Source organism: Chiroxiphia lanceolata, chromosome 8, assembly GCF_009829145.1.
Source record: "Chiroxiphia lanceolata isolate bChiLan1 chromosome 8, bChiLan1.pri, whole genome shotgun sequence".
Taxonomy (NCBI): Eukaryota; Metazoa; Chordata; class Aves; order Passeriformes; family Pipridae; genus Chiroxiphia; species Chiroxiphia lanceolata.
Window position 1 is genome coordinate 36,878,852 of NC_045644.1, and position 20,139 is coordinate 36,898,990.

Genomic DNA, 20,139 nt, shown 5'->3' on the forward strand with positions numbered 1-20,139 from the left:
CTAACGGTGAGCCGGGCAGGGCAGAGCGGCAGCAGAAGGCTCCGGGATTTCAGGGCTTCAGCTCTGCCATGCAAAGCGGCTTACGGACGGCACATCTGAGCCGGAGACTGGATTAGAGGCAAAACCGGCTCTGGCTCCAGGGAAATCTCTGCGCAGGAGCTCAAGGTGCTCGCTGGGCAGCTCAGAGAGCGCCCTCGTCCCCCCACGGCAGCGCTTGGGCTCCCGGTGCCAGCACCACCTCCCGCCGGCACGGCACAGCCCTTTGGAGCTGGTAACGCTGGATTTTGCAGCTGGAGCAGCCGAGCACACGCTGTGCTTCCCCAGGCACCCAGGGCTGGCTCTGCGGCTCAGGCTGGATGGCCCAGGCACAGTTTGGGTGATGCAGGGTCAGGTTCCTCTTCTTTGCACTAACTCAAAGAGGAACTCGTGTGTCAGGGTGATGGCACACTGGTGCCACGGCTCAGCGACGTCTGCTCTTAATCTGCTGCTGCACCAGCACAAGACTGTCCCTCCACCAAGGAGAAATGTGGTCACAGTGGAGGATGGGGATGCCCCAACTTGCCCAGACATGACCCAAGCAAACTGTTTTAGCTGTGGCGTTGGTCCTGCTGGGATCAGAGACCTCCACCCCTTCCTCCTTGGTCACACGTGCCAAATATGGTGATGCTGGCACATCCCAAGGGCAGTGAGATCCCTAGGAAATCCTGGCCTCTGGGAAAGCAGAGTGGCTTTCACTGCAGGGATGTTTCCCAGCTCAGTGCTGTGAAACCCACCGTGTGTTTTCGGCTGGGCAGCACCTCCTTTTGAAAATGAAAGAAAAAAAACACAAACAAACCAAACCCTCCAAAACAAGATTAATCTCTTAATTTATTTTCAGGTGCCTGAAACACAGCCCCAATCTTTGGAGATGTGTGGTTTGGGAATTGATGTGGGCTGAGGAGCTGGGTGCCTGTCTCCTCTTCCAAGCTCTTTTTGGAAATGGGCTCAATTCCTACAAACCAAATGCACAGAGAGCAATGCAGGTGATTTTGCAGGATCTGTGAGAGTTACCCCAACCAGAAGCCACAATATGATGGGCTCTCAGTAGGGTCCTGTGGCTTCCTTTGGCACTTGTGTTCTATTTTATCTGCTTCGCAGCACTTTTACTCCATCTTAGGGATCTGCAGGCGGGGTCAGATGCCAGGAGTGGGTAGAGAGATGGCAGGGTTGGATCCTTGTCCACAGGGCCCTAAATTCATGCCAGAGAGATGCCCCTCAGGAGAGGGTGTGCCATGACTTGAAGCCCATCTCTGCCAGGGCCTCCTCCAAAACTCCTCATGTCATGGGATAGGACAGGTCCATCTCAGCACCCGGGACATGGTGGCAATGGCAGGACAGACTGCGGGATGGGACAGTAACTGAAAAGGAAGGATTGTTGTCAAAGGCCTAAAGGTACACTTAAATGCCCTGAGAGCAGGAAAATGTATCTCTTCTGTGGCAACAGAGGAGACTTGTCTGGTTGATTTCCTGGGATTTTCCCAGGATGACTGTGATTTCTGATTAACTGGCAGATCCATCCATCACAACCACTATCTCCTTGTTCCCATATTCCCTCATCACGCTGTAAGAGCAGCAACTGCACAACATGCCATGGGCCAGCCCTGCCAAGTGATGCTCACAGGAGGGAAGCTACCACAACTGTGAGCTAAAAGGCTTTGAGCATTTATGACCTTGACTTTCCTCGTGCTGAGGAAGACAATAACATCATGGTCTGGGAGCTAAAACACTCTAATTCAACTTCAGGCATTAGCTGTGGCTCGTGGCATATATGAGATCAGACACAGCCATCACCCTCGTCTGGGAACAGGGAGATAGTGGTTGTAATGGATGGATCTGCCAGTTAATGGGAAATCCAGGGAAAATCCCAGGAAATCAACCAGACAAGTCTCTTCTGTTGCCACCCTTTTGGACACAGTGGCCTCTTTGAAACATCACCCCTCGTTCCCCGCCGTGCGTGGGAAAGTTAATGCCATGTCTCCCTCCTCCAGTTAATGCCATGTCTCCCTCCTCCAGTTAATGACATGTCTCCCTTCTCCAGTTAATGCCATGTCTCCCTTCTCCAGCCACAGAGACCCTCACGTGGCCAATGCTTGAAGCACATCCAGAGGGACACATCAATGAACTTTTTCACTCCACCTTTCAAAAAAACCCCTGCAAGTAGTTTCTGTCTAAATCATCTTAATCTGGGGGGAAGCTACAGGACAGAAGCGTTTTGATAGACTGTCAGGATATTTTCAGGAAGAGTTTCTTCACTGAAAGGGTTGTCAAGCTTAGGAAGGGGCTGCCCAGGGAGGTTTGGAGTCCCCAGCCCCAGAGGTGTCCCAGGAAGGACTGGACGTGGTGCTCAGTGCTCTGGGCTGGGGGACAAGGTGGGCATCGGTTGGATCCACAGTCTTGGAGGTCTTTTCCAACCTAAATGATTCTGGGATTCTGTGATATGAGGAAGGAGGGGAGCAGTTTGAGACTCGCTGTGATTCATGCTCAAAAACCTCAGAATCAAGAACCTCACGATTTAAAAAAAAAAAAAAAAGTAATTTGCTTATGAACAGGTATTTTGAGGTCTCAGAATGACCAAAGTTGAGAGATTACTGACAGGATGGAGCAGAGACATCTCCACTTCTCTGTCCCTTGTGGTATTTGAAGGCTGCTGCTGATACAAAGCCCCTGAGAGAACATCACAGCTCTCTGGAGCACAGCTCTTTGAGAGACAGTGAGAGGAACGACACAGTGTTAAGTCAGAGATGCCTCACATTCAGTTTTCTGCAAGCTTTTAAAATTATCAAGTTTTAAAGTTCTTGCCTTCACTTTAAATACTGCATTAGGAATGGTCAAACACAAATAAATCACAGCATTCAGCTGCTGTGGATACAGGATGTCAGATTTTTGGTCAAATGCAGGGGTATTAAAAAAAACAAGTGGCTGAATTAGACTCCTCTAATGGTTAAAATTCTGTCTGGTAAATTTTGTTATTTTTAGTGCTGTGGTAGAGAGGCACTAAACTCGTGACATGTGATTTAAGAGGAAGGGTGAGTTAAAATCAGATTTAGAATAAATAAATGATTTCTTGGTTAATTTTTGAGTAATTTCAAAACTGACTTCACAGAAACACAGTTTAGTAGCTTAGAAATACTTGAAACCCTGACAGGTAGTATTTTCAACACAATTATACTTGCTGTTTATTTTTTTTTTAGTATTTAAAATCAAATCCCTTGTTCGTTCACTCACATGCCCATTTATACCCTTCCCTGGACCTGTCCTGCTATTTCTGCACCTGTTCTGCCAAAATAAAGTATCAAGCTGTCTAAAACTCACCTAATTTTTGGACTGGCTGTTTACTTTGAGCTTCTCTGGTGGTGATGAGGTAACTCTGAAATGTCAGCAGAGTTTTTCTTACTAACACACTGCCCCAGACCACACTTAGATAAACTCCTTTCCCTCCTTCCTCTTGGTATTTGCCAGGCAAAGCAGCTAAACCACCTTCAGTGTTGGCTGCTCCTACCCTGACTCCTCCAGCACCTGGAAGGAGGAAAGGGCTGCTCCTTGCTCAGGGAATCCTGGACCAGCACAGAGCCATGATGAGCCTGGCACTCTCTAACCTGGAAATACTGAACTATTTTAAGTGCATCCACCCCCCTGGCCAGTCTCTTTGCTGTGGTAAACTCATGGTACAGCCCAGATGCCAATGTTTATTCCCAGGATGACTCTGGGACAGCAGCCCTAATGCCCACACGGATGTATGAAATCTTTGGGATCAACTGTCCATGCTCCTTTTGTCACCTCCCAGGCTCCAAATGCTCAGAGAATCCCAGAATGGTTTGGGTTGGAAGGGAATTTAAAGCCCATCTCATCCCACCCCTGCCATGGGCAGGGACACCTTCCACTAGCCCAGGTTGCTCCCAGCCCCGTCCAACCTGGCCTTGGACACTTCCAGGGATCCAGGGGCAGCCACAGCTTCTCTGGGCAACCTGTGCCAGGGCCTCACCACCCTCACAGCCAAGAATTTATTCCTAATACATCATCTAAACCCACTCAGTCATTTTGCAGTCATTCCCCCTTGTCCTGTCACTAAGACAAGGAGTGAACAAGGAGTTTACAAGGAGCAAATTTGGTGGCTCCATGGATTTTTGTGCTGTTTCAAGGCAGGCTTCTCTCCTTGACATAATTTTCAGGGGCTGTAAAAGTATCAGGAGACCTGGAAGGGCTGCTGGAGCTCCGTGCCTCTGACTAGAGCCAGAAAAAGCTTTACTTCAATCAAAGTAACCACTCACAGCACAGATTCTGGAAAATCCAATTTAATTCCATCCCAGTAATTATTACAGCACACCGATACATCTCCCTTTATTTATTTTAGCAAGACAGAGGCCAGTGATGTTGACATTAAACTCGAATTCAATCCATCACAGGAAAATTCATCATAAATCTAGATGAAATTCAGCAGCTTTGACTTGGAAATTGCTATAAATGAGGCTTCACAGCCTCTGCAAGACTCATGGCAGACTCTATGCAGCCATCGAAGTTGGAGCGGGTGAATCCATCGCCCCCACAAATCAGAAGAGGTTGAGTATGAAGAGTCATTTGTCCTGGACAACTGGGCACAGCCTTTGTAACCTGGAAAAGAAAAACATACAGAGAGTTGGAAGAGAAAGTATCTCATTTACCTGAATTTCACACTAGAAGGGTCTGTTTTCCTTAGGGAAAGCCTTGGTGAGAACCCCAGAATGGTTTGGGTTGGGAGGGACCTTAAAGATCATCTCTCCTGGCTGTGTGACACATTGTTTAGCCTGTTCCAAACCTACATGTCCATGTTGTACTGGATCAGTGCATCCCAGAGCAGCACTGGTGAATCTCAGCATGGAGACAAGGCAGCAGAAGGTAAATGTGAGGGCAAGGCAGGCACAGGCAGAGAGCATAAAAAAGGGAAGAAGATCATAGAATCACAGAATCATGGAAAAGCCTGGGTTGGAAGGGACCTTAAAGATCACCTAGTTCCATCCAGGGATGCCACAAGATGCAGGAGGAAGGTGGGAAGAAGTAGTCCAAGGAAAGGAATGACAAGACAAGATCCATAAGGAGGAACTGTTGGAAAAGACAGAAAGACATCTAGAAAGGCAAAGACAGAGAAAGAAAACAAAAGGGTAGGAGCACATCAGCAGACCAGCAATAAAGATCAAACCACAGGCTCCTAAAGCATAGTACAGAGAGGACAATTTTGTTCTCACCATCTCTGGATTTTCTGCCTTTGGTCCAAAGACACATGTTGGATTCCCGTGCAGTGAAACATTCCTGTGTCCCACTGTGGGACTGCCAGCTTCACTGAACAAGCCCTTATGTCCAAGGAATCTTGCTAAGTCCAGGGCATTTTTCCACTGATTCAAATGTCCACTCAGCTGGCCATTGCTGAGCCATTATCTGCCACTGCCAAGTGTGGAGCAGCTGCAAACCAGCCACATTTATGTCTCTGGCTGCATTTTGTGTTACTGCAGCTCTTTAAAGGAGGCAATTATCCAAAACAGCCAGTTGCAACCCAACTTAACAGAAGAGTCTATCCAGGTATGGGAAATCCAGCCAGAGATCCTCCCTCTCAGACTAATTTAATTTATTCTTAAATTTTTTCTTACAGACTGAGCAGAGTATAAAGAATGGAGGAAGGTTTAGCAGAAAGAGGTTTTTTGAGTGTCCTTCCCTGTTGGCTGCTGAGTGCTTGTTTGATGCTGGCTGTACCAAACAGCTCCTGGTTTGTGATCCTGACCACAGGATCAATATTTCCACACCTCAGCCTGCACCTTCTCACCTGCATGGCAAGATTGTGTGAGCAATGTATGAAAGACCCTCACTCCAGGCAGGGGAAAGGAATGATCCTCCTCTTCTCGTGGTGTCCAACATAAATTCCAGATTACCCTTACTGGTATTCAGTCAAAGGTTGGACTTGATGACTTTGGAGGTGTTTTCCAACCATAACGATTCCATGATTCCATATAAAGGGACTCTCACAAAGACACGTGGTGGGTTGGGAAGCTGGTGGCTCTGAATGCTAATGGTGCCTCCCCATAATTAAAGCAGGGGATCCAGAACTGCAGCTGTGCTGCTAAGCAGTGTCAGTAGAATTTTGGGAGTCCTAATCCCTCATCTGCCACGGATAATTGTAATGTCTGCATTTTAATCCCAGGATTGTGTTTGGCCATGTGAAGGATGTTACAGCCGGATTTAATTAACAAGTAGGATAAATCCCATCTAAAAGAGTCAGGGGAAAGATGCACCCATCTTATCAGTTCCCTTTGCCTCTGTGGCAACAGCTTATTATAACTGAAAGTAAAGATAGCTTTAAGAGAAAGAGGGAGCTCTGTCCCAGATATTTAATTTAGGCAGTGATTATTTTATAGGGTGGCATTAGAGATCTCTTTATGGAGATAACACGTCTGACCTACACCGACTTCTTTGCAGCCTAAGACATGCTGACATTCATCTCCCGAATTACAGACTGGGGGTAATTCCTCCTGTGGCACAGCCAGAAAGCACCAGCAGCTGCTGAAGGTGGTTTGCAGCAAGAGAGACAGGGGCTGGATAGGCCTTGGAGCAACCAGGTCTGGTGGAAGATGTCCCTGCCCATGGCAGGGAGCTGGAATGAGATGATTTAAAGTCCTTTCCAACACAAACCATTCTGTGATTCCAGGATTCTGTAATCAATCCCGTGTGTCCATCATTTTGTCAGGCTGCAAAAAGCAGAGTTGTTTTGCAGAATGCAATTGAGACTTTTTTTGTCTTGATTCATTAGGAAGAAATTTAACTGCCATTCCTGTCTTTTCCTTTATCCAGGGTGGAATAAATCCGAATGGGCCATACATAATGCATGTCACCTTATATGTCACCTCTGACACTATGCTAAAAGTGTGGGTAGTGCAAGGAAAGGCACGTTAAGCCCCTTCCTTGCACACATAAGCAAAGCAGCTGAATTGGACAAATTTTCTGCTGTATATCTGTGATAGCAGCAGAACGTAGGGAGTATTCATTCTGCTTAGAAATACTTCTTACTTTGTTTTGGGAACATTTTCCAGAGCTGGCCAGCCAAGTGTCTGTCTGCTGGAGACAGATCCAGCCCTTCTCCTCCCTACCACCTGCAGCTCTGGTGCTCACAAGCAGTTTGAGGCAGGAAGGTAACAGGGAAGGCAGAAGAAAAGACCAGAAGTCGCAACCAGAATACAATACCTGAACAGTGACAACTGTATGGAGACTTAGATTTTTTTTTTTCCTGCAAAAAACCCCAACCCTGAAGTGACAAGAGGAACATAACAAACATACCATGATTTTGATATGATTTATATAAATATTAATAATACCTGTGCTAAGGTCACTTTTGCAATCTACCAATACCTTACTCCCAGAAAAATAAACTCTGTGCTAACGAGACCAGGTTCCCAAATTGGATGCATGCAGATCAAGGGCTACGAGCAGACTTCACAACAGTCATCTACAGCAACTTTTCCAGACTTCATAAAAAGGAGAAATTTTTAGGGGACTGCTCTAAAAGTAAATATTTTGCAGCAACTTCCATGTTCAATTTCACCAATGTAATTTGACTTGAGAGGCTTTGGGTAAACATGTAGATACACTCCAATACTTTAGGAAATTGCCAACAATTTCCTTGGATTTTTAAAAGAAGCCTGTAAAATATACACATTTTGCTATTATTACCCTTAGGTAGTTTACTTTAAAATATTTTTTGCGTAACATGCTGTTAAATTGAACTGGGCCAAATCAAATAATAACAATTAGTCCCTCTGAACTCAAGGACTTCTGCTACTCTGTGGTAGGGTGGGAATTTTGCTAATAATATCACATATTTTTGGATGTGGAGAAATGGATTGAGTCATGTTTTTAAATACCAGTGAAAATCCCACTGAAGTACATGGGATTTACTTCCTTCCTGCACACTGCTCCTGTCCCTCCTTACAAGGAGAGCTGCAGAACTGACCACTGAGCCAGGGCCACGATGCAGAAACATGGCTAGAAATGACCTGGCTGTCGCTGGCCAGCCTTGGATGCTGCTCATGGCTACGTGGAGGAATGTACTACGGATATTGGGCAACTACCCCCTTTCCTCTTGCTCCCTGAGGGTGAAAACCACAGCTCCAGACTGATCCCACCGCAGAGTACCTGGGAGTATCTCCACTTGTGACACTTGATGCTGCTTGGTTTAGGCAGGGATGGCACAATCCTCTCCAGGTGACTGAGAATTATCTGCTGCACCTCTGCAGGGTCTGAATCCAGGTACTCACTTCCAAACGTCACAGTCGTGTGGACAACAAGTGAAGGTCCAACTTGAGGAGACTCTGAAACAAAGAGGAGAGATGCTTTTGAAGGATCACTCATTAATACTTGCCTTCCCCACACGCTGACCATTGTGCCTCCAGCCTAGGAGTCAATAAGAATGAAAATATCTGTGGTACCACCCTGTTCTTCCAGCTGGAAAAAACCCACAAGGAACAACAACACAAGTTGTCCACAAGGAACACAAAGAAGAAGTCAAGGGGGACAATCTCTGCAGCATGGAAATACAGAAGACTTGAATCACAGAATGGTTTGGGTTGGAAGGGACCTTAAACATGATCTAGTTCCAATCCCCTGCCACGGGCAGGGACATCTTCAATGAGCTCAGGTTGCTCAGAGCTCCATCCAGCCTGGCCTGGGACATATCCAGGGATGGGGCATGGTCTTTGCTGCATTTCAGCTGAGACTGAGCTGGTGTTTGAATTAAGTGATTCCCTCTGACTCCATTAACCAGAAATTCCCTCTTTTGGAAGCAGAAAGCCTTTTCTGGTTAACCCTTTCTTTGAATTAGCACATTCCTAGAAAAAATACTTTAGTTTCAGGTAACGAGTGTTTTATGAGCAAGGAACCCAAAAAGGAAGAGGCAGCTGAACATTTTCTGACCAGTTCTGGCTGTGAGGTACCAAGCTGGAGAGAAGTCTTTATCTCTGCTGTGTCAGTGAAGAGATTCCAGTTCCTCAAGCTGGCGACCCCCTTTGGGAAGATGACAAATTCCAGCTTTCCAAAGGCAACCAAAATGTCTTCCTCTGGTAAGCTTTCTGTCTTGGGCTGATCACTTCAGCACACACCACTGAGGTGCAGCAGTGCCAAGTCTAGCACCCACAGCAAGCATGAAAACCACAGCTTTAACTTCAGCTGGAAGGACCCCCTCACTGAGTCTCTTTGGGGTAGGCCAGCTCAGCCAACCCTTGCTCCTGAGAACTGGGAAAACAAGGCAAAAAGGGTGGGAAGATGTTTCCCGATTTCACAGGCCATAGCTCTGTGGGCATCAGCTTTTCCAACTGTCTGGAAAAACATCAGAAACGCTACTCAGCCTTTCCTTCCCCTTTTGGGGGAGAAAACAGGGATTCTGATGTCTCTCCACAGAGAATGTAAGGGACAGAAGACCATGTGGGGAAGCCTATTAGGTACCGTGGGATTTATTACAGTGTACATGGTATTTTGGCAAATACTTCCACCTCAACTTGGCAAAAAGGCTCATTAAAAGAGCATTTTAATAAAATAAATATTCATTGCTTGCTGTGTCTTGTTAAAGCCAATGATTCCACCAATGATTCCACCAATGATCCCAGCCAAGGGCCACCTTCTCTCAAATCTCTCATCTCTTCCACAGCATGTACAAAACAAGTTTCTGGAGAACAGGCAGTTCGTTGAGTTTTTAATTCCTCTGAGCTACTGACAGCTTGGAGAGCTTCCAGAGGCCACTGAGTCACAGCCTTCCAGTACTGAAATATGCAGCCCGAGAGGATCAACTTTAGCCTCAAGCCCTTTTCTTTCTTCTGCAAAAGTACTGGCTAAAACAGGAGTCCAAAATAGATTTTTCCCTGACAGCAATGGGGGGATCTCAGTCCTGCTGCCCCATGGGTGAACAACTGTTGGGGGAGTAAAACCCATCATCTTCCTTCCAAAGTGTTTTAGATCAGGCTGCAACAGCCTGCTGGGAAACCAGGGCTGCTGGCAGGGCTGCTGGGCAGGTTTTAATTTCCTTTGTTTGTGGCAAGGATGCAAGCTGGCCATGGCCATGCCAGGAGGGCCAACCCTGTCCTGGGGGCATCAGGGAGGGGATTGTCCCGCTCTGCTCTGCCCTGGGACGGCCTCACCTCAACATTGGGGCAGTTTGGGGGGACAAAATGGAAGGGAGAGACTGAGCCACTGGAGAGAGTCCACAGGAGGGCAACGAGGATGGGGAAAGGCCTTGATTTGAAGCCGTGTGAGGACACTGAGGGCACTTGGTGTGTTCAGCTGGAGCAGAGGAGACTGAGGGGAGACCTCACTGCAGTTCCAACTGCCTGGGCAGGGGCAGAGGAGGGGCAGGGACTGAGCTCTGCTCTGGGGGGACCAGGGACAGCACCCAGGGAATGGCTGGAGCTGTGCCAGGGCAGGGTCAGGTTGGATCTCAGGGAAAGGTTCTTCCCCAGAGGGTGGTTGGCACTGACCAGGCTCCCCAGGGCAGTGGGCACAGCACCAAGGCTGCCAGAGCTCCAAGAGGGTTTGGATGATCCTCTCAGACACATGGGGTGACTCCTGGGGATGGTCCTGTGGGGCCCTGAGTGTTGGGGGGGGGTTCCATCCTTGGGGACTGCCCCAACTCCCCTGGACACCTGCTGTAGCTGTGACATTTGCTCTGCCAGGAGCAGGGACAGGCCAGAGTCCCTCACCCTGCTCCCTCCAGCTGGAACCTGGCAGAATTTGTGTAAATCCATGAAAACAGAGGAGGAGAACCTCCATCACTGAGCAGCATGAAGTACAAGCTGTCATAGGGAGAGGACACATCAGCTACCTGGAAGGGGTGTCAAGGGTGTCAAGGGACAATCATGGGAGTGATTAAGGCTCACCATACATTACACTTTGGCCAGTTCCAGCCATGAATTGAGCAGAAAAGTCTCCCCAAGTTGAACTTCCTGTGGAAACTGGAACTTGACCTAGAACCTGGGAATGAGGGGAAAGGTTTTTGGATTGTGAGCAGAAGGCAGCAGCCATCAGCTTCTTAACATTTTGGGACTGTCTCAACACTCGTCATTAATTCCCAGCTGGAGAAATCACACGGGCTGCGTTAAAAAAGAGGAGGACAGACTGCTGACAGTGAGAATTTATACAGGATTAAGCCTGTTAGGAGTCCTGTCTTCCAGAAAAAGAATGAGGCTAATAAAAGATCCCTGGAAAAGAACACAGAGAACAGAGTTCACTTCCCCAGCACAGTGGCTTGCAGCTCCAGGCCATCTGATGTCAGAAAGGTGGTTCTTAGCTTTGAGTAACACATTTAGTGTGGGATTGTGGTGTCCTGGGTGAAGCTGCTCAGGCTGGAAGCGTGGCTGTCACTGTCACGTGGGATACAGAGATTCAGGGGTGAATTCCTCCAGGCACTCTGTACTCCAGGACAGTGACAAAGTGAACAGAGCCAAGTCCTCCCACAGGGACCTCCTCCTGCCCTGAGAAGTTCTCAGATGGTATTGAGAATGTGAAGTCAGCTCCTGTGGTGGCCACATCCTCCTTACCAACAGTCTCAGGGAAGGAAGGGGACAGGGAAATCACAGTAAAATAAAGCATATAAAATTATGATGAAAACAATAAACCAAAACATATGTTCCTGGAGAAAGATCACAGTGGATCATCTGTCCACCAAAATCTTCTTCCTTGCAAAATGCAAAAGCTCCTTTTTTTCTGACGAATCTATGCCAAGGTCAGGGCTCAGAGTCCCTAAATTCAAAAGGGATTTTAGAGATAAGCTGCAATCCCTGGGATCCACGGAGGCCTGAAGTTTCCTCAGAAAAGAGAACACCATCAGAGCCTGAAAGTCATAGGATCCATCTGGCAAATGGTCAGGATGGTGTTCTGGGGCAGGTTGAAAAGTAACTGTGGAGAGGGAGGAACTGGAGGGTAATGTGGATTTCAAGGCAGCAGGAAGGGGACAGAGCACGGTGCTCTTGGGACAATATCAATGGCAGGAGGTACTCTGCCCTTTGACACTGCCTGGGGAGACCTGGCAAACACAGGGAGCAGCAGCTATAGCTCCTACTGTCCTCGAGAAAGCAGAAACCAACTGGATTTTCCCAAACAATAATATTCTAGGAGACATAATCATGCCTAAGAGCCACTGTGGAGCATGTTTTGCAGTTGCTCAGCCGAAAGGCTTTGAAGCAGGAAATCCTAGGCCACAAGGGACACAGTGTCCAGCGAGGCGTCAAGGACAGGGCGTTCAGAGAGGCTCATCAGCCCTGACCTTAGAAGTCGTTGTGCTGGTTTAGGACTGAAGCACTTTTGTGGAGAAGCATGAGGCAGCACAGGCTGGAATCTGCATGCCCTGGAAGCAGCCTCACAGGCTCTGCAGAGCCCAGAGATCCACCGACCCTCGGGAGAATGAGATCTGCTTCCATAGAGGCATAAAAAGTAAGCAGCCACGACCTGCTGATCAGTCTGCAGGCTCCACAGATGCATCCATAAAACGTCCACAGAGAGGATGGAAAATTCTTCCTGGTTCAGCTGTGCTGACATTAAAACTTGCTGGACAGCAAACATGGACAGAGCTTGAAGAATTTCCTGTCTTCGCCAACGGGGTTTGCTGGGACTCACTTCCCAGTTCATTTATTAGTGTGTTCAGTAAATACTCACCAGAACATTGTCTGCCTCAGAGTCACAGGACTTAGGGAGGGAGGGAGGAAGCTCTGGAGGTCTCCAGTCCAACCTCCTGCTCAAAACTGGAGCCAGCTTCAAAGGGAGATCATATCCCTATTGTTGGAGTGCTCAGGGATTGATCCAAGGGTTACAACCTAGTCTCCAGAAGAGAACTGTATATGGATGTGACAGGCACGCATCTCCCACAGGAATGTTTTCCGCCTTCTTACAGGAATGGAGTCAAGTCTTTTTCTCATGTTCCTGCCCAAAACCTGGAGTCACAACAGATACCGATAAAAAACAAGATGTGGTTGTTTCCTGCCCCTTGGGATTTTTTTAATCATACTGGGGAGATGTGTTTTGCAATTCAGACCCCGTTCACGTCGTGGGTAGCATGAGGGGAAGGGAAAGGGCATTTGCCACACCAAAAAAAAAAAACCCCTGGAAATTAGGCTGCAGAGGAAACGCTGCTGGGTCAGCGTGGAGGGCAGCAGAGAAGCTGGACACCTCCAGACAGGCTGGAAGTGTATCCCTGCACCCTGGGAGGGATCAGCACACTGCCAAAAGAGAAGTCAACACGCAGGACTCATAAAACTCTACCTAAAATAAAAAAAAAAAAAAAAAAAAAAAAGAGCAGTGATTAACTTTACTACACCTAGAAAATAAGCAAGAGAGATGGAGTGTCACTTCCAAAATGCCACGCTGCTATTTGGCAGAAGGGCTAGCAAGCTCTCCCAGTTATCCTCAGAAGTTCCCATGGTTTGTAAGGTCCCATATTCTCCCTGGAATAAAATCCACTCTATCTGACAAGGCACATTTGGGAGGAAAAATTCTTCTTTTGGTACTGAGAAGATAAAGGAATCTATATTTTAGAATTAAAAAGGATACTCAAGGATTACACCAACCCTAAAAACCTCTAAGAGGAATCTTCCCTTTAAATTATATAGCCCTGGAGTGAAAGAAGGGAACCACTTCCATTTTTATGTGTCGTCTATCTTTAGTCCTCCGGAACGCAAAGAGATGCAAAGACTGCGGTATTACAGAAATAATTTATACTGAAGAATTCCCACTGTCCCCCCGACCAGTTATAAATATTGATGGGGTGTTTAAGGCAGCCAATCACACAAATATTTAATATTCATGCCCGGCGCACGGGGAATTCAACATACACTTCTTGTAGGCTCTTCCTTACGTAACGTTCCAGTGCGTTACCTCTGCGGATGGGGATGGGATTTCTACAAGCAGCAGCTGAGACCCTCAGCTGATGGAAAAAGCCTTCCTTCCCGGAGGGCCACCGCGCTCCCCATGACACCGGCAATGGCAGTGTCGGAGAAACGGCCTCGTCACCCACTCACCCGCAGAGACTGAGGGGAAAAGAGGTCAGCCACGGTTCCCAGGCAGGAACCAGGCTGTGTCACCATGGAGCCAACTGCAGAGACTGAGGAGAGACCTCACTACACTTACAACTTCTGCGTGAGGGGCAGAGGAGGGGCAGGGACTGAGCTCTGCTCTGGGGGGACCTGAGGGAATGGCCTGGAGTTGTGTCAGGACAGGTTCAGGTTGGATCTTAGAAAGCAGTTCTTGGGCACTGATCAGGCTCCCCAGGGCAGTGGGCACAGCCCCAAGGCTGCCAGAGCTCAAGAAGTGTTTGTGACTCTTGGGGATGGGCCTGTGCAGGGCTGAGGGTTGGACTAGATGATCCTCATGGGTCTCTACCAGCTCAGCACATTCTGTGAGAGTTATGTTGAGCACAGACTTATGACTCACAGACTATCAATACACTCTAAATGCCTGAAGAAGCAGCAAGCCTTGAGCAGTCTGCACAAAGGAATTAAGGAGGAAACAAAAAGAGAGGGGATGCTGACACGTCTCCCAGCAAGGAGAGGCTTTATGAGTTCGCAGGTGTCGCGCAACGAGCGGCAAATCCGAGAGCGCTGCCTCTCATCCCCACACAGCAAGGCACGGGGGGTCCTCGGGGAAGGCTGAGATTGCTGCAAAATTACAGACTGCAGCTCACTGGCCCCACTGACAAACCCACCCTACTGTACATTATAACAAGGCTGTTTCGGTATTTCACAGGTAAAATGTGAAATTTGCACCAGTTGTACATCTCTGCTTTACTGAGTGAGTCACAGCAGGCACTGCCACGCCCCATATGAATGACAAGGACACCTTGGACTTCCATAGCGAGGGCCAGACTTTGTCTTTAGGCCTTTGAAGGCTAGACTACCTGCTTTTAGGGAGGTGTCATACATGTAGCTATTTGAGTCCCTTAGCAGGAAGCTGACAGAATCCTGGAATGGTTTGGGTTGGCAGGGGCCTTCGGGATCATTCAGTTCCAACCCCGCTGCAAGGGAGAACTATCAGCTACAGTTATTTCCTTTGGACCTCTATTGTTCAATGCTGCCTACTAAAAAGCCACTATTTGAGATGGTAATGAGGGTTAGATAAACCTCCATTTATTGTGGATACAAAGTAGGTGAAGAAACAACTAGAGAAGGTGATGGCTTTTTGGGAAGGATGACTGTCCTGAAAGATCTCAGCTGCCTCACCCAGGAGTCACAACATAAATCTTAGCCTGAGCTGAACACTCACATTTTCCTTGTCACCACCATCTTCCTCAGATGAATCACAATCACAATTCTTCACAACAGAAGAATGAGAAGAAAACCAAGTGGAGCATGGTGCTAAAATGGACAGCAAGGTGCTGCTGTGCCTCCCACTGAGATGTTCTGGAGGTCAGTCAGAAGCACAGAAGGAAAAACACAAACGAAAGACACTTGCAGGTGCGCTAAAACAAACACAAAGGAACTTTACACTCAAGTGTTTTGGTTGCAGGACTCCACGTGTAAATAAATCTCACACTCAGCCTCCCTTGCCCACCTTGTCCAAAGTCTGGATGTGTGTGTCTGCCTCCACCAGCAGCACGTGCTTGGAGAAAAGTGGGTGAGCACTTCTGGTTTTTACATAATATGCTTTGTACTTGGTTAAATTTTTTTGCATTTGGAGGCAGCAAAGCTATTTGATAATTCCATTAGAATTTCATGTTCATTGTTCTCAGTGCTGGTGTTTTGAGGCCACAAAGGAATGCAGGTGGGGAAAGCATGGATGAGTTTCTCCCTTGGGCTCTGTCCTCTTTGACAGGACTAAGATCAGATATGGATAATACCAGTAGGTGCTATTAACTATCAAGAATTTTTTGTTAAATGCAACAATGGCAATGTAATCTTAGATTGAAGAACATCTCCAGCTGAACACTGTCAATAACAAGGAGACAATGCCAGCTGAAAACAAAAAAATCATCTCTATTTGGCTTTCCTCACACTGTTTTTTACATATTCACTCTTGGTCCCTGCTGGAGAAAGCACACCAGGCTGGATGCATCCTTATTTTGGCCAGTTCAGCCATTCTTTTGTTTTGTTTCATCTCTTTTCAGAGTAACAGGCTAAATTCTTGGGGAAAATAACAAATTTGGGCTTCCACAGAGGGCTGGAGCACCTACGCCAAGAAAGGCTGAGAGAGCTGGAGTTGTTTAGCCTGGAAAAGAGAAGGCTCCAGGAAGACCTCAAAGCCCCTTCCAGTCTCTAAAGGGCCTCCAAGAGAGCTGGAGAGAGACTTTGGACAAGGGCCTGGAGTGACAGGATGGAGGGGAATGGCTTCAAACTGCCAGAGGGCAGGGTTAGATGGGATATTGGGAAGAAATTGTTCCCTGTGAGGGTGGGGAGGCCCTGGCACAGGTTGCCCAGAGAAGCTGTGGCTGCCCCTGGATCCCTGGAAGTGTCCAAGGCCAGGCTGGACGGGGTTTGGAGCAACCTGGGCTAGTGGAAGGTGTCCCTGCCCATGGCAGGGGGTTGGAACAAGATGATGCTTAAGGTCTCTTCCAACCCAAACCATTCTGTGATTCTCTGACTCTAATCAGTAGTGGCAGCAGCAGCAACAGATCCAGGGGCAACATCCCTGAGCTGAGCCTCGGGGAGTTCAGACTGCAGGTGAAGAAATGCTTCTTCCCCCAGTGGAGGGGCAGCCCTGGGCCAGCTCACCAGCCATGTGGGGATCTCCAGCCTGGTGTTTTTAAAGCCTCAGATAGACAAGGCACAGCCACCCCAACCCTGTGTTCATGAAGTCTGCTGTTGAGTGGGAGCTGGAGCAGAGATTTCCAGAGGAGGAGACCTCATTGTGGTCCTCAACATCCTCCCAAGGGACAGCAGAGGGGCAGGGACCGATCCCTTCACTCTCATGACCAGTGACAGGACCCAGGGAATGGCTGGAGCTGTGCCAGGGCAGGGTCAGGTTGGATCTCAGGAAAAGGTTCTTCCCCCAGAGGGTGGTTGGCCCTGACCAGGCTCCCCAGGGCAGTGGGCACAGCCCCAAGGCTGCCAGAGCTCCAGGAGGGTTTGGACAACGCTCTGAGGGACAGGGTGGGATTGCTGGGGTGTCCTGGGCATGGCCAGGAGTTGGATTCGATGATCCTGATGGATCCCTTTCAAGTCAGCATATTCTATGATTCCATAGAGGTCCTGGCCCCCAGTGCCAATGTCACACCACGACACTCCCTCCCGACCGCTTATTCCATTAAACTGCACGTACCAAGTGAACTTGGGAACGCTTAATAATTGCGTATTAGACAGCAGTTGAATAAGAAAATCCTTATTCTGTGACTGTGAGTCACAGGGCTCTGTGGGTCACCACAAAGGTGGGCAGGTTTTTAACCCCACAACACGTTCGCGGTTCACCCTGGTCACCATCACAACTCAAGTAACAGAATCGGGCAGCGTCTCCAGCTCCTGATGAACTTGATTAAACTCAGATGCTGGTGGTTTCTCTTGAGTTATTCTATGCCAACACACTCTTCGTATATGCAATACATTTAATAAATAAAACATATACTTACTCGACTGCCGCCTTCCAGAAATAGACGAGAAGTGTCTGCCTTGTGGGATATTCTCCAAGCCTTACCAAGCAATCATTTCAAGGATTCTCCATGATTATAAAAGCGCACTGGCTAACTCTGAATTGGGCTGAACAGCCTCAATTATATAACTCATTACTACTTCCAAGCATGCTTAGTGGAAAGAACAGGAGTTGTAGAGTGAGATGATGGGAGACAAATTGGCATGTGCATGAATCAACGTTTAAACAAAGGCACTCCGGCTCTTTCTTGGAATAGCAACATTTTGATGTCTCAAATCCCCCGACACTGGTTTCATAAACGCAGTAACGTAAACCATGTGCTGGGTGGTGATTTTCTGAGGACCTTCCCGCTTTCATTGTGTATTTTATTACAGGCCAAATGTGACATTAAATGCTATCCGCTGCGGCTTGGAGTTAAATACTTGCTCTGTTCAGAATAGCAACACTCAATTAAACAGCATTTTTCATGATCTACACCCTCTATTGTCACTGTGTTAAAGGGAAATAATGGGAGCACTGACCTATATTGCGTTTCTTATTATCGATGGAGATGAAGCGTATGCAGGGATTATCAGTGATGTACTGAGCAGCCCAGGGGACATCAATCCGTGCACCAGCTTCATAAAAAAGTCCCAGAGCGTAGCGGGAGGAGTAGCTCACAGATTCCAGTTGCTGCTTTTGACTTTCATTAATTACTGTAGGGGAAAAAAAAAAAAAAAAAAGAGAAAGAAAAAAAAAATCAGACAATCCCTCTCTCCTCTCAGAACATTAAATATGTGAATGCCGTGGTTAAGCTGATTATTCCTTCCTGAAAATGACCAGACTGCTAAAACTAAGAATTTAATATTAAGCCTGGTGCTTTGTAATATTTTTTTCTGGGACACCTCTTCATGAAGTTTTAATGGTGCATTATGCAGAGTATGTCCTTCACACACAACCCTCCCCCAGCTGGTGGTGGTTCATCTCCCAGCTCTCTGCTAGTTGCCTCTGACTGGAAACTTCAATGACCGGTGACTTTTTCCCAAATCTTTTCTCAACATGGTGAATAAATTTTAAGAGGTTTGGGTTGCCTCAAGCACACCAAGTAAATGGTTGTACGGCTCAACAAAAAGCTAAATGACTTCACATATCGACAAAATGAACCCAGAGACTCTTGAATGTCTGGGGAAAATACCCCACAACTTGTGTGTTGCAACCTGAATGAACAAAAGCACACAAAGGGTTTGTAGTGAGGTTCAGCTCCTTCAGCTGAAGGTATTTTAAAGCAGTTTACAGAGCAAATATAAATCCATTTCTCCCTATGATTAACTCCTCTATCTCCTAGTTACAGTAATATCTGCTTTTTGCCTCAATTCGATAATCTTCATAAAAAGCTGCACAAAGTGGCATTAGCCCCACTGTGCACTCAAATTCTATTTAATTTCATGCCAAAGAGAAATACAACAGCTGGACTAATTGTGGAGGTGGGTTCCATGTCTCTCTTCCTGTGATTGAATGGACGACCAACGCTTCTGTGAGCCAGAGGATCACAAGTCAGATTCCATCCCAAATCCCATCAGAAACCAATCCTGAAACATCTTCAAGAAAAACTCTCACGAATTTTGAGGATTTTCCCCACGTATTTTCCCCACAAATATGCTGGGGAATGGAGAAATGGGGGGGGAGCAGAAAGAAACACCGATCAAAGTGTGAAAGCTGGGCAGAGAAAAGGAGGAGAAACCAGGCATCTGGCAGCAGGGGTGGTGGTGGAGATGGAGGAAGGCAGAGGACAGGCGTGCCCAGGAGGGCAGGACTGGCTGAGCACGATGGGGTTGGAAGGAGCTCCCTTTCCCTCTCCAACACTCTCTCTGAGAAGGTGCCAAGGGGTTCAGTTGCCTCTCACCTCACCCCTGGCACCCAGATCTTTCCAAGCAGGATTTACTCCAAGGTTGCCCTGCCTTCCCCCAGGGCAGGCTGCTCCCCTGGGATCCAGGGCTCCTGGGTGCCTAGGGCTCTGTGCCCACAGTCCAGAGCAGCCTGGCACGGAGACCACCCCAGGCTGCAGCAGGGCACTGGATTTCATCCCGCTGTTCCGTGCCATCCAAACATTTTGTGTTGACCCAGGCACTGGCAGGACTCCCCCAGCTCCATGAGTCTCCTGCAGGCTGTTATCTCACTCTTCCTCCATCCCTCTGCTCTCCCACAGCTTCTCTCCAGCTTTTGCAGCCCCCAGGACTGGGAGATTCCACAACCTGGCAAAGCCTGTCCCAGGAGGAGGGAAAGGGAAGGGATTAAGCAGGGCTGCGGGGTGGACTGGAGGACTGCCCTGGAGGAAAGGATGCCAGAGGACCTCGCACATCCTGCCCCACTGGAAATATTCCCTGGCCTGTGCTAAGCTCCTGCTGAAGCCATGGATTTAACAGCATGGGCACATGGTGCCAGCATCTGGGAACCACCTTGGGGCTCTTCTCCAAGCGGGAACAGCGGTGTTGGCGATTTCAGCCCTGCCTGTCCCAGTTCCTCCTGGCAAAGCACAGGAGCCCAGGCAGGGAA

At 47.9% G+C, this 20,139-nt stretch overlaps 1 protein-coding gene across 1 annotated transcript in view; it reads right to left on the reverse strand.

Annotated features, from left to right (window-relative positions):
- Nucleotides 1-4,315: 4,315 nt before the first annotated feature.
- The window catches only part of RNLS (renalase, FAD dependent amine oxidase), a 63,940-nt gene continuing 48,116 nt past the window's right edge, over nt 4,316-20,139 (reverse strand). The window contains exons 4-6 of the mRNA XM_032695514.1: nt 18,129-18,302; nt 8,191-8,366; nt 4,316-4,647 (exon numbers count right to left, since the gene is read on the reverse strand). Of these exons, the coding sequence (XP_032551405.1) occupies nt 4,495-4,647; nt 8,191-8,366; nt 18,129-18,302 (503 nt within the window). The 3' untranslated portion in view covers nt 4,316-4,494. The remainder of the gene's footprint in view (nt 4,648-8,190; nt 8,367-18,128; nt 18,303-20,139) is intronic.